This window comes from Crinia signifera, chromosome 8, assembly GCF_055691185.1.
Source record: "Crinia signifera chromosome 8, ASM5569118v1, whole genome shotgun sequence".
Lineage (NCBI taxonomy): Eukaryota > Metazoa > Chordata > Amphibia > Anura > Myobatrachidae > Crinia > Crinia signifera.
Genome location: NC_139224.1, coordinates 57,806,385 through 57,824,192, shown reverse-complemented (window position 1 = coordinate 57,824,192; position 17,808 = coordinate 57,806,385). Strand labels below are relative to the sequence as shown.

The window sequence follows — 17,808 nt, the reverse complement described above, 5'->3', positions numbered from 1 at the left end:
CATGCTATTTTTATTCATGTGCTGTAAGCACATGAATATATATTTAATTTAAAAAAAAAAATATTTTTTTTTTTTTTTACACAGCAGCCAGCAGGGGGCGCCGGAGCCGAGCCGCTCATTACATATTCATATATTCACTGCACCCGATCGTTATGATCGTGTGTATTGAATATACGCTCCCCTGCTGGCACCCCCGGGGGGCAGCCTGTGCTGCCTGGCACCCGGGGAGCCCACCTAACCCCCACAAACGTTCTGGGCTAGGCAGAGAGACTACCATCTCTCTGCCTGGCACCGTCCTCAGACTCCCTGCGGCAATCGCCGCAGGAGCTCATATTCGCCTGTCAGGGGCAGCGAGCCCCTGACACGTTGAATACCGGAGCCCGCCGGCTCCGGAACGTGGCGAATGTGCAGCGAATCCTAAAAAGGATTCGCTGCACCTCGCAGGTATTCTCATTGAATACCGCCCAAAGTGTGAAGCCCAAACTGTGCTTGTGCGGACATTGTTTGCAGAGGCAGTTTTGAACTCAGTAGTGAGTGGTGCAATCATGGACAGACTTTATTTTTTTTTAACTTTAATGCTGTTCAGCTCCCTGTAGATCTATTCTGTGATCTTGTATGGCCTACCCCTTCAGGGCTATTGCTTAGGGGTCTCCACTAATAACAGCACATACAACTGGCTGGCCGCTCCAGCAGAGCAGAAATATGGCCTATGGTCTTGTTGGAAAAGTGGTTTCCAATAAAAAACCATGTAGCAAGTCTTCTGGCAAAATTTGGGCAGTGTATACTGTAGCTGTATATTGATTTGATGGTATTGCAAGCAATAGTTGTGGGTGAAATACAGTGGGATATAAACATACTACATGGTGAAGGGAGAGAGATCAAAGATACTTGAGGGTCTCTAGCACACCAGAAAACTAATGCAGTGGTCTAAAGGCAATGTGGTATTCATATTTCCCAGACTCCTTAGCAGCACAGTATTCATGCATTTCCAGTGTTGGGCACTGTAGTGGCGCAGTATTTATGCATCTCCAGTGTTGGGCACTCTAGTGGCACAGTATTCATGCATCTCCAGTGTTGGGGACTGTAGTGGCGCAGTATTTGAGGCTCCAGTGTTGGGCACTGTAGTGGCGCAGTATTTATGCATCTCCAGTGTTGGGCACTGTAGTGGCACAGTATTTATGCATCTCCAGTGTTGGGCACTGTAGTGGCACAGTATTTATGCATCTCCAGTGTTCGGCACTGTAGTGGCACAGTATTTATGCATCTCCAGTGTTGGGCTCTGTAGTGGCACAGTATTTATGCATCTCCAGTGTTGGGCACTGTAGTGGCACAGTATTTATGCATCTCCAGTGTTGGGCACTGTAGTGGCGCAGTATTTATGCATCTCCAGTGTTGGGCACTGTAGTGGAGCAGTATTTATGCATCTCCAGTGTTGGGCACTGTAGTGGCGCAGTATTTATGCATTTCCAGTGTTGGGCACTGTAGTGGCACAGTATTTTGAGGCTCCAGTGTTGGGCACTGTAGTGGCACAGTATTTATGCATCTCCAGTGTTGGGCACTGTAGTGGCACAGTATTTATGCATCTCCAGTGTTGGGCATTGTAGTGGAGCAGTATTTATGCATCTCCAGTGTTGGGCACTGTAGTGGCGCAGTATTTGAGTCTCCAGTGTTTGGCATATGTTTTTAAAAAGAGGTGTGTGCTGTATAAATTATCTTTTTTCAGTGTACTTCTTTAGTATTCTATTATTATGCTAGTGTTTTTTGGTGGATTTCTGCCACCTTGTGGCTGTCACGCATATAACTTGTCATTTTTAGTAAGTCAGTTTAGTATTACCCCTTTTGGTGACTTATCATACAGTATAAGCAGTTTTGATCTGGTTTTTTGAGAGTCTGTGATAGCCCACTTGGTTCCCTCCTGTGTCTGATATTTAGGACCTAACAGACCATTTTTACATTCTGTTGCTTTAATGCGTATTGCAGAGCTTTAATTCTATGTGCAATCTTTGTGTTTTGTCGTCTTAATCAGTATTTCAGGACACTGCTGGTACACTGGGCCCCAGGAAAGGAACCAGGGATGGACCAATTGAACACAGAATCTCACTGTGTGTACACAGCATTAGGGATGTGTATGCCTTCCTACAAAAATAAACACTGAAAGTTCATTGCACATGTCTCATACACCTTGGCCATGTGGTTAAAACAATGAATAGCGATTTACCTACCATGGGAAAGAGAGACTCCATGTAGACATTGCATGTGCCCAGTCATATGTGTGATGCGAGTTTAAATCAGCATGGCCAGTGTAATGGTTAGCATTACTTCCTCACAGCTACTGTATAAGGTCATGGGTTAAATTCCCACCATGGCCCTAACTGTGCGGAGTTTGTATATTCTCCCCGTGCTTGTGTGGGTTTCCTCCTACATTCCAAAAATATACTGGTAGGTTTATTGAATCACAACAAATTAACCCTAGAATGTCTGTGTGTACATGTGGTAGGTAATATGTGGGGCAGGAACCAGTGTAAATGTTAAAATATTCTCTCCTAAAGTGCTGTGGAATATGTGTGCACTATATAAACAACTGGTAATAAATTATATATATATATATATGTATAACGGGTAGTTGGCCTGGCACTCGTGTAGATATCCAGGGGTATTGCTGTGGTGCCTTCCCAGGTAACAAACCAAATTGCTCCAATATACAAATGTGAAGAAGGCAGCACTCTCCAGGCTGGTTTCAGTGATATAAAATAGCCTTTACTCCAACGGCGTTTCAGGTGTTACCCCGTTATCAAGGACATACAAGTGCATATGAAAAACAACCCAACATATAAAGCAGACAAAATCCCGCCCCCACATTAATCAGGCATCACCTGGTCTTACCGGTATCACCTGCGAGTAACCACGGCGGCCAGCATGTGTCCACGAGTCCCTTGTGTGCGTCGCATCTGGATGACGCCTTACGCTATTGTAGCGCTCGTACGTCTCCCCTCCGCTTACTGCATCCAAGCCAACTCGCTTCCCCTCTGCTAAACAGCGCCCTACGTCACTCGACTGCGTCCCGGCTTCACCAGCGTTACCTGGCAACCTGTGTAACATAAACATAAAGAGTAAAATGAATAAAAGTATGTTAAACCATGAATAAATAAATATAAATAATTACATATTACTGGTACATCCTTTCTCCCCCCCCCCCCCCCCCCACACCATTATACACTTGTTCACCAGTATTCCCCAGAAAGATCTTAGCATATTTTTGCACAGCAGCTGCATTCAAAGCCACTAAGATAAAACCAAAGGGCTATGACTTCATTATTATTTGATGGCTATAGAGTTGGGGTGCCGGACTGGGTCCCGACAGTCATTAACCCGACGTCGAAAGAAGAGAGCTTTAACAATTCCGAGTAGGAAACATTGAACCATAGGAGCTAGTCTTTATCAATGTCCTACCAATAGTAGAGTGAAGGCAAATCATCAAGAAACTCCACCAAAGTCGGATCCCCACTGTCATAGGCCCAGCCTGACACATGCACAAACTGAGAGGCCATGTAGTATAATTGGAGATTAGGGAGGCCCAAGCCACAAGAGGCCTTAGATTTAAATCTAATGTTGTAATAGCCACCTAGGCAGGCTTATCCCATTGTGATGTAAGAAGTGGATGCTTGCTCTTTCAGTAATTGTTGGCTGTCACCTGGGTGAGGGGCTTAGCCCTGGTTGGAGTGGGGACAGAGCTTAAATACTGTGGGTGGGCTACATAGGCTGGCTTCTATGGACTGTAGGGAATGTTAAAAGTCCACCACTTAATGTGAGTCTTTAAGTGCATATCGGTCATTGTAATCTGGTCCATGCTCCATACATGCAGTCACTGATGATATGTCAACCTGAGCTACATGTACAGACGATGAATATGATGGGGGGGGGGGGGGTTCATTTGTCCTTCGTATCGTACACATTGGGCAAAGTCGATCTTAAACAATATCGCTCACAAGGGTAAAAATAGGCAATATCTTCTATTATGTGTGTGTGTGTGTGTGTGTGTATGTATGTGTGTGTGTGTGATATATATATATATATATATATATATATATATATATATATGTGTGTGTGTGTGTGTGTGTGTGTGTGTATATATATATATATATATATATATATATATATATATATATATATATGTGTGTGTATATATATATACATACAATTAGACACACATAAATAATGTTTTAAAATCATTAAAAATTTGAAGAAAGAAACAAACTTGTTTGTTCTGCCTATAAACATGAAATACATTTTTAAATGTTAGTGTAGTAGTATTTGTGTCAGCTGCCTGGAAACGGCTGGCTACGTGAGAATATGGAAGGTATTTATATTATAGAATGTGTCCTGTGAGCATATGACACCTTACGTTGTTTTTGTAGCAGCGATAGTGCTGAGTCATCGCACAGAGGGCACTGTTTGGGTGGGGGTAAACATGTGCTCCTTGTGATTGAGCCTAGCCTTTTTGCATGTATGACTCATCAACATATGAGCATCATATGATGTTTGAGAGCTGGTATCACTGAATGTTTGCACTTACAGGTCACTGTATAACCTCTGCGTATTTCTTTCTGTCCTTTCTCTCTTTTGTTTCCCTTGCTTTTGCACTGGTTATATGCTGCAGCTGTTACAACGTACGGTCCCTATGGTAGGTAAACCCCTGTCTGTCTGCATTACCTTTGTCAAGCTGTTTGACTCTGCAATTTTATATTCTACTTTTCCTTTTTCCCTCTTATTGCTAATCTTCTTACATTAATCCTTATACATTAAAACTATTGCATAAAAGAATACTAAAATGCATGTAGATGTGATAACACCCTCTCCCTCACTAAATACAGTAAATCCCCGAAGACTGTACTTGCATGACTCCGACTCAGCAATTCAGTTAGTGGTATAGTGCTCCAACTGTGGGGGATATTCAATCTGGGAAGTCGAAACTTCCCAACGGTCAGAATCCCGGGCCATTTTCTCTCAGCTTGACTGTAAATCAACAGCCAGAATTCAATGTTCTGTCTGTTGAGGGTCGGAAAGTGTCTGTGTTGGTAAAAACAGCTGCAGATTGTTGAGAAAAAGACCGTGAATTCAACAATACAGTGCCGTTTCTGGAAAAAACAGATCAGACTTGTTTTACAGTCAGGTCTGTTTTGTCGGAATCTGCCTTCAATGCAGTCGAAAACTTCAGCATTGAAGAGGCAATGGCCGCTCTGTCTGCCGGCGGAAATAGCAGCCGGGATTGAATATCGTCCTGTGTCTCTGTCCCCTAGGATCACAGATTTTTCTTATTGACGAATAGAGGCACATATGAAGTCTGTAACAATGCTGGGGCGTAATTCTCAGTGATGAGCTTACTGACCACTTTGACCATAACTGGGAATAGTACAGATGGAGCGCCTCTCACTATTGCTTCACCAGCGCCGAGGCGCCCCATTTGACTGAGATGCACGTGTGTCTTACACGCACGTCTCAGTTTCCCGTCGGCGCGGGAGGGGGGGGGGGGCAGGAACCCTGTCCGTCTCCGCTTCAGGGAGATGGACAGGGTTAAGGGGGGGGGACGGCAAGGCGGCGGGGACCCGGGGAGAGCCCCGTTGTAAGGTGACGGGCACGTCCCCTTGCGGCGGCTGGTGACTCTTCCGCCATCCCCTGCAAGAGCGAGCGGCACTCCATCTGTATATGGGCCATTGCAAACATAAGAGGAATAGTCCAGTTATTGTATTTCAATATTATTGTTAAAAAAAGGTAACCAAATCCTTTTCCTTTATTTGTCCAACAAATCACTGTAAGATCGACAGTAATAGAAATAATACATAAAAAAAACTGTAAAAATAACCTATCAACATATAATAGGGCTTGATATCAGAAATATGAAAAACCAAATATACTTTGATTAGAACGGAAGGAAACATAAAGGTGGGTGGAGGTAATGGGAAAAAAAAGAGAAATTGAAAAGGGCTAGGGAGGAATACAGAAGGGAAATAGACATAGAATTAGTAGAGAATAGGTCTGGGGCAAAAGGGAAAGAAGAGATAAAGGTAAAAATTTAATTAGTGAAATGCGTGAGGAGAGCGTAAGGTAGTAGGGAGCAAAGAAATTTAGATTTTGAAAACAAAGTGGTCAAATTCATAGAAGACCAGGAAGGGTTCCATTTTGGGATATGTATTGAGAAGACCAAACAGCCTGAAACTTTACCACTTTGTTCTGAAGGTTGGTACTGTACTCCATTTTAGATATAAACCATATCCTATTCAGCAATTCTGGGTTAGTAGGAGGGTCAGGCTGTTTCCAGGCTTTAGCTATTCAATTTCCAGCAGTATTAGCAATGTGCTGGACCAGTTTGGCAACAGGTTTAGGTGCCTGGAAGGCTGGGGCACATAAGCGCATATTGGCTGGGAAATACGACCAAATGAGACCATTGACCAGAAAGGTGTCAACAGGACCACCATATGTGGGAAAATGAGGAGAATCCATAGCAAAAAGGGAACGATAAAGGCTGGAAATGATCCCCCTATCTGTGGCAGGTATATGCAGAGCCTTTAATTGGGGAGGGTGTACAAAGTGAGAAGCAGTGGGTACAGAAGTGCTGACAAAGTGCCACATTTTAAAATACTGATAAAAACAGTGAGAGAGGCAGCTGAGAGCGGACATCCATTTCTAAAATTCATTTTTTGTACTTTTGCAGGTCGTTGTGCACCTATGAAGAGCATCTCAAGTAGCCTAAAGGAGACTATGAATCCTCATGACATTGTGCAAGATGCCATCCATAACTTCTCCCCAGCCTATCAGCAGTACACCCAGCAATCCACCCTAGAGCAGAACAATAGCTGGCGCAATGGACAGATCATCTCCCGCTCACACAGTCTGTCAGGTGCTCGTGATACAGAGAAGACGCTGCTCCTGAGTTCTGACGATGAGTTCTGATCTGGAAGAAGAGACAGCCTGACTGACAGACAGACGGACTTCTGCAGGAGGATACAGCCCAACAGCTGTAGCTTATCATTTCTTGAGTCCTATACATGCATTGGTCATGTAGGTTTGCTGCAGGTTGAGATCAGATTTGTGTACATTCTGAACAAATTCTTCAAACGTGATTATTCTTGCTGCCAATTTGCATAATGTTGCTGGACTTTATTTGAAGTCTATGTAATACAATCGTACACTGAACGTTAGATGTGTCGCAACAGGATGAAGGTAATATCCCGGCTGACAGTGGCATCTTGATGGTCACAATGCTGACAGATCTCGGCGGTAAGCACTGTGGATACAGCTGTGCTGCGAGAGGAATGGGTTACAATTAAAATATTTTCCAAAAACTGACAGGTTTTGACCTCAGGGATGCTGCTGTTGGCATGCTGCCTGTCAGATTCTGGTCCCAGGAATACTGATGCCAACCCGGTGCACCAAGGCTCTTCTGGTGGCATGTTTCTGTTTGACCACCTGTGTGTAGTTGAGAGAATGAAAGGGGACATATGTAGTAAGCCGATAAAGTGAAAGTTGATAACACACCAGCCAATCAACTCCTAACTTTAATTTTTAAAACACAGCTGATTGGCGGGTGCGTTATCACCTACCACTTTGTCAGGCTTAATACATCTGCCCCTTAATTGCCAATTTCCAGTATGAATTAGGTACAGTGTTACCATTGGCCTATGCAAATCATAACCTGCAACAAACCTATATACTTTGTATAATTATTCAACAGTCTTATTGTTGCAGCTTTGTGCTGCATTTCCTCATCTGCTAATGAACAGTTGATCTGTATCTGTTGTCACCAAGATATTTCCACGCTGCATAGCAGCACACCTCAACACTAGAACAGCTGTACATTCCTGTAATGCTGGTTATTGCAAACTCTCTTATGTTTTTCAAAACTATCTAGCTATTGCTTGCAGTATCGTGAACACTGACAGCTAGCAGTCCCAACTGGTCCGTCTGCCACCCTTTATTAGCTAATACCATACATATCACCAGTGCTTTGGATAGAAAAGCACACTTTAGTCTCCTAAAGCTGCCTCCTTATCTGTGTCTAGTACCTAGAAAACTAGACGCAAAACAGGTGGTTTTATGAAATCTTTTTCTAAAGGTTATGAGTAAACTCTGATTTTATGCCCCTTCAGCCCTCTGCTTCCAGCATCCAGGAGGAGGTGGCCTCATGTCTGTTATTACATGAGTGCAAAATACCATAGAGGGAGATGGGTCATTAAGAAACAACTTCAATTCCTCTGAGGGGAAATTACTCATGCAGATAGTCTAGAAAGCTTTTAAAGAAACCAAATACATTCTTTCAGCAGAAAAGGATTAAATATTCTCTTTGACAATTTTAAAGGACACTTACTAGGGTTATATGTTAACATCATCAAGCACCTTAATCACAGATTGGGCCATTGTTTTGTTCTATAGTGGCGAATAAGGCTGGTGTAAGGAGACCATCTTAATTAGTATGATTATTCATGATCCTATTCTGGGACCATTATAGAGTAGACTATATTTTATATAGGACCACATGTTATACTATGCAGTTGTTAATGTGTTTGTGACAGCAGATGCAATTGTACATGTGTCTGATTTCTCCTGATAAATCCAGGCCACAGACATAAAGCAGCACAGAACGGACTTGGATCTGTACACAGGCTTGGTGGATGTAGCATAACAGACACTTTATAGGACCATAAAACACTGAAGAATGCAGAGAATGTACACATCACTAGATAGACCATTGATCACATGTGCTATAGTCCGTACAGTAGCCACACCTTACCTAACAAGTGTGTATGAATATCGCATTCTTGATTGGTTCTGTGATTTGTTGTTAAAGAGTTGGTTTTGGTCATTAACCAATGAATGAACAAAGCACAGATAGCACATACATTGGCACTTGGGAAATTTAAAACTAGGTCTACATGCCCTTTATACAGTATATGGACTCCATAGGGCGGTCAAACTTCAAGGTCAACAAATATTCCATCAATGGAGGTCACCCAAGAGGTCTGTATCTAGATCTTAACCAATATATAGACTGCAGTCAGGCTGTCTTCCTAGATCTTCCATTTGCTTTTCTGTGTTAGAAAATATTTATATTTATTGAAAAATGGCGAACAGACATAAATTACCCATTATGCCCTTTCGCTTATTCCCCGCTATTTAACTTGCACTATCAAAGCAGACTGGAACACGGAGTCTGTTTTGGCAGTTGGGATTAAATAAAGTAGTTATATTTTTATAAATATTTGTAGATACATTTTTTTTCTCTACCATGTTGCAGTGATTAGTCCTAAGTTTTGTCATATGTAAACACTACAGACATCTATTCTTCCGAAACACGTGTAGGCGCTGCGTGTGATTACAGTGGCTCAGAGCCTTCCCTGCTGCATTGTGGCAATGGGAAGGTGCATTGTAGTGCGGCACTACACGGGTTGTTTTTATTTCATTTTTTTTTATCGTAAGACATTTTCTTGACCGCCTGAGAACATGTTTTAAAGTAGATGCATTGTGGGAACTGTTTGGATGGAGCGGTTCATATAAGATCCCAGTTAGGTGCAATATCAGATGTTGGAGATTTTTTTTTTTCTTCTCTTTTTTTTCTTGTGTTGCCTTTAAAAAAAAAAAAAAAAAAAAAGTTGAAAATATTAATGAAATAGATGTGTGGTGGTAAATTATTTGATATAAACATTATTCACATTGTTTAATTCTTTACTTATTCATAAACAAAGGGGCTGGATACAATAGCCTGCTTAAGGATAGGCGTTTGTGCAAGTATTTATAAATAAAAAGAAAACCTGAAATTACCCAAATGTCATTTTGTCTTTCAAATATAAATATTGTAAAGCCGCTGTCTTCCAGTATAGTATCAGAAGTGTGTTCAATGACTGGCTATAAAATGTATTGAATGTCTGGGTATAGTGAATCAAAAATGATGTGACGTTCTCCGTTGGAATATATTGTAATTATTACAGAGTGTGTGCTATGAGTTGGATACAGAATTGGGTGATAATTCAGTTTTTGTACGAGAGCGGAGGCTCTTAGACATTGTATAACTAAGCATGATTTGACAAGAATAAATGCTGAGGCATACTTGCCTACCTGACCCTCTCCATGCGGGAGAAAATGCTCTGTTCCTGTGCTTCCCTGGTAATGTATGATTGCCATCACCTGTGGGGAGCTAGGTAAAGGTGTTTTACCACAGGTGCTGGCAATCCTACATTACCAGGGAAGTCCAGGAGCAGAGCATTTTCTCCCGCATGGAGAGGGTCAGGTAGGCAAGTATGGTCTGAGGGTATAGCTCAGTGGTCCTCAAGACCCCACACGGTTCATGTTTTCCAGGTCACCCAACAGGTGCACTAATTACTGACTGACACATTTTAAAAGATCCACAGGTGGAGCTATTTTTTCACTTGATTCTGTGAGGAGACCTGCACCTCATGCCCTGTGTGGGGTCCTGAGGACCGACTTTGAGAATCTGTGGTATAGCTAGAAGCTTATCAGTTGCTATAGGCAAACCCCTCCACAATTCCTTTTACAATAGTTTTGACACCTCTACCTTTACATTTTTAAAGGATGCAAACACATTGCCATTTGGGGGACATATTTCAGCTAAGGCTTTGCCTTTTAAAAAACTGCTAGTCTAGCGGCTAAATTGACTACTTCATGCGGCTGCATGCCTCTTGCAGTCTCTTACATACAGTATACCTATTTACGGGCATAACATGAAAGCATGTTGTCATATATACCCGTATCATGCTCCACCACTATAACAGAAATAGTTTGTGGGGGATCTGCAAAGGTTAAGGTGCTAAGCAATATTTCACCCCCGTGTGTACACAGCTTAACACTGCTTAGACCAGACAATTGGCCAGATGCACTAAGCTTCAAAAGTGATAAAATGTAGAGTGATAAACAGGCAGCCAATCAGCACTTGCCTGACATTTTTTTCGAACACTGGTAATATCAATCACTATCGCAACTGCCGTCTTGCCAAAAAGACTGCAGTTTTCGACATGAATTGATCGGAAGGGATTCTGACCTATTCAGTGCTGGCTGTTTTTTTTTCCGGCAGGTCGAAATTTTCTGAAAACCAGGTGAATTGATGGAATAGCCGCTTATTCACTCGCTTTTGACGGAAACACAGCAAAACCAAAAGGTTTTGGTTGTGTTTCTGTCAATCTCAATCCGACATAAAAAAAATGCTGGATTGAGGCAGGAAGGACAAGGTAAGCCCCTTTTTAAGGGAATTATTGTTTTACTTTTTATGTGTAGTTCCTTTCTCTGAATTTCTGTGATGACTGAGGAACAAGCTGCAGCTGTGTCTAGTCAACCTCATCTATTGCATTGGAACTGCAGGGTTATAAGAGGTCAATATCTCATGCTGGTTTTAACTACTGTATGAAGGTGCTGTTTTTTCTGGTGCATAGACATTTCCAGGTATGGATCTGGAGAGATAAAGATACCAGGACGTTTAATATTATGGTTAAAAGTATGTTCAAAACATTTGTAAAACTATAAAGATATGGCTGTCAGAAAATCAAGACCTTTTTATTTGATTGTAGATCCTAAGACCTACAGCCATACCACCAATGTTCCCTCTAATTTTACGAAGGCTGTGTGCGGCAACTTTGGAAGGAAATTTACATTTTTGTGCGTCACTTATATATAACTGGAAAATGATGTTCAGCATTTGTGTTAACTTTACTTCAAACTGATATTAAACATTTAAACATTGAAAACACAGCACACAATGTAGTTAATGGGTGAACTCCAAAACTGCAAAAAGGGACCACTGCTGCTTTGTGCGCACGCACATCGAGTTGTTCCTTTTGCAGTGGCCCTTTAATCTTTGAGTGCTAACATCTGTGAGAGATGTGCAAAATATCCACTTTAGCAGGGCCAACATGCACCACAGAGGGGATTACGGTCGTATTGTCGACAGGGTTCTAGGTCGACATGGATGAAGCTAGACAGGTGTCAAAGGTCGACAAATGCATTAGATCGGCATGGGTTAAGTCGACAGGTCATGAGGTTGACATGGGTTTTGTCACAGTTTTTTGAGCCGACATGTGCCAACAGGCAGTATTTAATGCCCAACCATCCACTAGGGCGTGGTGGGAGAATGAAATAGTGTGCCGAGCGCAGCGAGGCACCGTGCCTGAAGCATTGCGAGCAAAGCAAGTGATGCGAAGGGGCTGCGGTTGACTTCCAACTGTGTCCATGTTGACTGTGTCGACATTCAGGTAAAAAACAGTGAAAAAACCCATGTTGACCTAAACCCATTTGTCAACCTTGTCTAATGTTGACCTAGTTGCCTGTCGACCTAAGTCGGGTCGACAATACGATCCACACCCCTACCGAGAGGGGCTGCTTTAAGCAGCCTTACTTCTTTTTTAAACTTTATTTTTTCATCTTATTTTTTACACTGACGGTGTATCTTCAGCAGCGTTGGGGGTCTATCAGACTCCTGAGCTGCTTCTCCTCCATCACCCAGGCCCGGCAGCTGCACACCACACATGGGTGCACGACGTGCCTGGCCCCGAGACATAAGGTAACGCTCAATCGGCTGTAGCAGCCCGGGGGGGGGGGGGGCGCTGGGCTGCACTAGCAAGCAGACGGACTGATCGCCGCCATTTTACCGGCACCACATGAGGTGCCCCCTGTACCTCTCCTACAAGGTTACAGAGTTTAAAACAACCCCCCCCTGTGGTGGAACTCCTTGGGTGCGTGCTTTGTCTGCCTCCGTCCAGGGCATCCAAAAATCCTTACAGGGTAAGTTTGGTAGTCGCAAGGCTCCAGTCAAGGGGGCCTCTTCCCTTCTGCCCCTCTTCCATCAGGATACTGATTTGTCAGAGGAGGGACAACTGGTTGCCAAAAACGACACCCCAATGGGAGACACCTCATCACGCATTGATGTAGTGGCCTTGGTAACAGCAGTTAAAGAGATCTTAAATTTACAGGACCCTGCTGAGCCGCCCAGGTCATCGGGACCAACTTTTAAATGTCCCAAACGGACCCTGGCTATATTCCCTAAGTCTAAGAACTTAGAGGATACCCTATTGGAGACCTGGGCGATACCAAATAAGAAATTTACACTTCCTAAACAGTTTGCCACCCTTTACCCCCAGGGGTGGATGCACATGTCACCAAGATTGTGCGATCCTCTACTCTCCCTATTCCAACGGCGTCACTTGATGACTCGGAAGTTGGAGAATTTCCTTAAGCTCATTTATACCACATCCGGCTCGGTGGCTTGGCCTACCCTGGCTTCCAATTAGGTGGCTAAGGCCATGGTGGTACTTTTTCAGAGGGGGGGTAGCAGATGGCCTACTATTGACATCATGCACCAGGCCGCACTCTATTTGGGGGAGGTTGCACTTGATGCAGCTACCCTTACCTCCTGTGTATCTGCTTCGGCTCTGGCGACATGTCTGTCTCTGTGGCTCCGCTCCTGGAAGACTGACTCTGATTCTAAGAAAACCCTAGAAGCACTTCCCTATGAGGTTTCTCTATTATTTGGGTCAGAACTGGACAAAATTGTGGCTGCTTTCAAGGCAGCTTTCTTGACGTCCACCCCTACTCCACGTCCCCATGCTGCTTTCCAGTCCTTTTGCTTCCAGGGTAGGGGACGGGGACATTTTACAAGAACCCAGCCTGCAAAGTCCTCCAAGGTCAAGGGTAAACGCCCCAGCAGATAAGCCCTCTGCATGACGGGGCAGCGCTCCTCCTGGGGGATTCCAGGGTGGGAGGAGGTCTGCTGCAGTTTTCAGACGTCTGGCTGGAATCCATGACAGACGCATGGGTCCGGGATGTGGTCTCCCAAGGCTACTCCATAACCTTTCTGCGGCGTCCATCAAGCTTGTTCTTTTTCACAAGTTCTCCAAGGAACTTGGAAAAGTGCAGAGCTGTGGAGCAAGCCATCCAAAAACTACTGTTGTCTGGGGTCATAGCTCTGGTACCTGCATCTCAGCGAGGCACAGGTTTTACACCAGCCTCTTCTTGGTCCGGAAGCCCAACGGGTCATTCCTCCCCATCCTCAATTTTAAACCGCTCAACAAATTTTGTCAGAGTCCCAAAGTTCAGGATGGAAACCTTGCGATCCATAGTTCTGGCCTTACTACATGGCATCCCTGGACATCCAGGACGCATACCCGCATATCTCCATTAAACAAGAAAATTGATGGTTTCAGCACTGCAGGACCGTCATTTCTAGTTTAAAGCGCTGCCTTTCGTCCTGTCCGCTGCACCCTGATTGTTTACGAAGGTCATGGCGGTGATGGGCAGCAGACTTTGCAATCCGGGTATCCGGATACTTCTGTATCTGGAAGACCTGCTGATCCTGGCACAGTTGCCAGAGGTTCTCCAGGCCCACTTATCCAAGGTGCTGGAGGTCCTACAACTTCATGGCTGGATCATAAATTGTCCCAAGTCCTTTAGGATTCCAGCTCAGTCCATGATCCATCTGGGGGCCCAGTTGGATACTGTTCATCAGCGTATTTACTTGCCAGAGTTACGCCGCAAGACTCTTCAGTCCCGTGTCCGGCATCTCCTCTCTCTCAGGTGACTGTCAGTTCATGCCTACATGAGGGTCTTGGGCTTGATGGTATCAGCTTTTGACATAGCAAAGTATGCTCCGTTCCACTCACTCCCTCTCCAACGAGAGATTCTCAACAAGAATGGCAGAGGCCTCCCGCATTTTTCAGTGGTCAGAAGGGAAGATCCCCGCAATCTTTATCCCGGAGGTCCTTAATTTTTAAGCAGACTTTCTAAGCCACCAGACTCTGGATGCCGTCGAATGGGTCCATTCGGAGGTATACCAGATGTTGGGGCAGATCCGAGGTGGACTTGATGGCATCACGCCACAATCACCAGGTCACTATATAAGGGTTCAGGTCTCGCGACCTGGGGGCTTGCATGGTAGATGCCCAGTCAGCCCCATGGCCATTTGCTCTAATGTATGCCTTTCCCCCATCTCGCTCCTCCTCAGAGTACTTCGCAAGTTGAAGGAGGCACATTGATCCTGGTTGCCCCACAATGGCCCAGAAGGATCTGGTTGTCAGATCTGCAGGCCCTGTCATTGGCCCCTCCGATCCGTCTACCTCTATGTCCAGACCTGCTCACTCAAGGTCTGTGTATACATACATACCTGCAGTGTCTAGCTTTGATAGGGTGGCTGTTGAGACCTTGTTTAAAAGCTAAAGGCTTTAACTCAAGGGTCATATCAACTATACTCAAGGCCCGCAAGCCTTCTTCAGCTGGTGCTTACCATCGCATCTGGCAAATTTACTTTTCCTGGTGTCGCACTTGCCGTTTCAATCCCATAACTTACCATTTAGCCAGGATTCTGTCATTCTTGCAGAAGGGTTTGTAGGCTGGACTGTGCTTTTCTTCTTTGAAAGTACAAGTTTTGGCTCTATCCATCCTGTTCCGCAGGAGGTTGGCATTGCAGGATGTCCACACTTTCATGCAGGGTGTTCTGTGTGTCCAACCTCCATTTGTTCCCCTGGTTGCTCCGTATGATCTTTCACTGGTCCTCAGGGCTCTTCAAGGTGCCCCGTTTGAACCGCTAAGGTCAGTGGATCTTTGTTGGCTTATCTGAAAAACAGTTTTCCTGTTGGCAATTGCTTCGGCCCAGAGGGTGTCTGACCTGTCTGCTCTGTCCTGTCAGTCACCTTTCCTAATCCTCCATCCTAACTGGAACCGGTTCTTCAAACCGTTCCTTCACACCTCCCCAACATGGTATCTAAATTTCATGTCAACCATGAGATTGTGGTCCCGGCCTTTCAGCGACCAGATGCCTCTCCTGAACAGTCTTCCCTAGAAGTGGTCCGTGTTTTGCGCATCTATGTGCATCGCACTAAGGCTCTTTAGAAGTCAGACTCTTTTTGTCCTTAACGGTTTTTAAAAGACAGGTTGGCCTTCTACTAAACAGACAATTGCCGTTTGCTTAGATCTGTCATCAAGCAGGCTTACTTGAGCGCCTCCCTCCCGGTTCCTGCAGGGGTTCGGGCTCATTCCACGAGGTCTGTGGGTGCGTCTTGGGCTGTTAGGGGCATGTCGGTGATTTGGTCGTCCGTTAATACCTTTCTGTGCTTCTACGCGTTTTATACATTTGCCTCCAAGGACTCGGCATTTGGCTAGAGTGTTCTGGCTGCAGGTGGCTGTTAGAACATCCCACTGTTAGCCCTGCAACCCCAGATGTCTCCCAAAGAATAAAACGAGATTTATGTCTTACCTGTTAAATCTTTCTTCGAGGACGTCAAGGGTTACAGGCAGTGGCGGCTCCTGCTATAGGGCTGCAGCCCCCCCAGTTAAAATCACACCACCAGAGACACAGACAGACAGCACCAGAACCCCCCCCCCCCCCCACACACACACACACACACACACACACACACCTCCGAAACTCTGGTGCTGGCTGTGTCTCTGACACACTGGTAACCTCCTCTTACCAGGCTCCATGAAGCAGCAGGACAGACACAGTAACAGCCCAACCCTGTGGGGAGGAGTTCAGCATGTAGTAGATTACTATTAGAAGCTGCTAATGCTCATCATACACAGAGCTGGAAACTCCTCCCCATCTTGGGCTGCAAGTTTATGGAGTGATGACAGCAATTACTTCCAACAGGAAGCTATTCTGTGCAAATCGCCAGAGCTACAGTGCTTCTATGGGCTGCTGTCTGTGCAGCCCAGAAGTAATTCTCTGCAGGGAGCATGCCCAGACTTCATTGAGTCACTGATGCAGCTGATGGAAGGTATGCATTGCTCCAGGGAGGTGCATGGAAGTTTATTTTTTTTAATAATATTTTGTGCAGATCTTTATAAAGTGTATCATTTTGTGTACTTTTATTAATATTAAAGTTATTAAAAGTGTGTATTTTGCTCTGTACCTGTGTTTGTGCGCATATGAGTACATCATGTATTTATACTGTAGTACGTACATACAAACACTAGTACAGCGCAAATCAAACTAATAACCTGCAAATAATTAATGACTGTTTGCAACGAGCAGTACCCAGGAAATTGCAGCCCCAATAAAGCCCTGTACACACAGATCTTTCCATTCGATTTGGCATTAGATCTGTACTTTTGCATTAGATATCAAATTTGATATACATTCATGGTACATTATACACATTTGATTTACTAGATCGAATTCGATATTTCCTTGGCTGCACAGTAGATTTTTCTGTTCGATTTTGTGAAAACTGGAGCGTGCATCGAATCGAATGTAGATCGAAAGTGACACAAAAACCATTCGATTTTGTTTAGGATTCGATTTTGCTTCGATAAGCAAAATCGATTTGAAAATCGGGAAAAATCGATGCATGTGTACAGGGCCAAAGTACAACCGTGCCCTCCCACCACTCCTTCAGTGGCTATTAGCATAGATGACAAGCAGCCAGCACACAATAGACCTGCCGGGGCACAGAACACCACACCCGCCACCACCGCCATTGCTGGAGCAAGCACTGGGCAAGACACTCATCACCCCGACCGCTGCAACTGGTGCACGAGATCTGCCGGGGCACAGTACACCCCCGCGATTGCTGGAGCTGATGCCAGGAAGCAAGACACTGCACTTGTCACTCTTCCAAGTTTCAAATCATTGCGCACCCCTCCGTCTGCTCTTCCTGCCCCCCCCACCTCTCTCCCTCTTACTCCTCCCTCCTCTTCTGCCCCCCCCCTCTCCCCCCTACTCCTCCTGTCCCCATTTTCCTCCTCTCACCCCCTTCTTCTTTCCTCCTCTTCCCCTCTCCTATCTGCTCTTCTTCCCTTGTTTTGTCTCAGCTCTTCTAT

General features: G+C 44.6%; 1 protein-coding gene across 3 annotated transcripts in view; it reads left to right on the top strand.

Moving 5' to 3' along the window:
* Nucleotides 1-9,812, top strand: part of TMEM184B (transmembrane protein 184B) — a 90,393-nt gene extending 80,581 nt beyond the window's left edge. The window contains exons 10-12 of one of the 3 annotated variants that reach the window (XR_014454358.1): nucleotides 4,658-4,681; nucleotides 6,710-7,275; nucleotides 7,309-9,812. Coding sequence is in view for 2 of the 3 variants with exons in the window: in XM_083156477.1 (XP_083012603.1) it covers nucleotides 4,658-4,681; nucleotides 6,710-6,948 (263 nt within the window). In the remaining variant the exon portion in view is untranslated. Of the gene's footprint in view, nucleotides 1-4,657; nucleotides 4,682-6,709 lie in introns of all 3 variants that reach the window. The other 2 variants (XM_083156477.1, XM_083156478.1) reach the window with 2 other exon arrangements.
* Nucleotides 9,813-17,808: the final 7,996 nt, after the last annotated feature.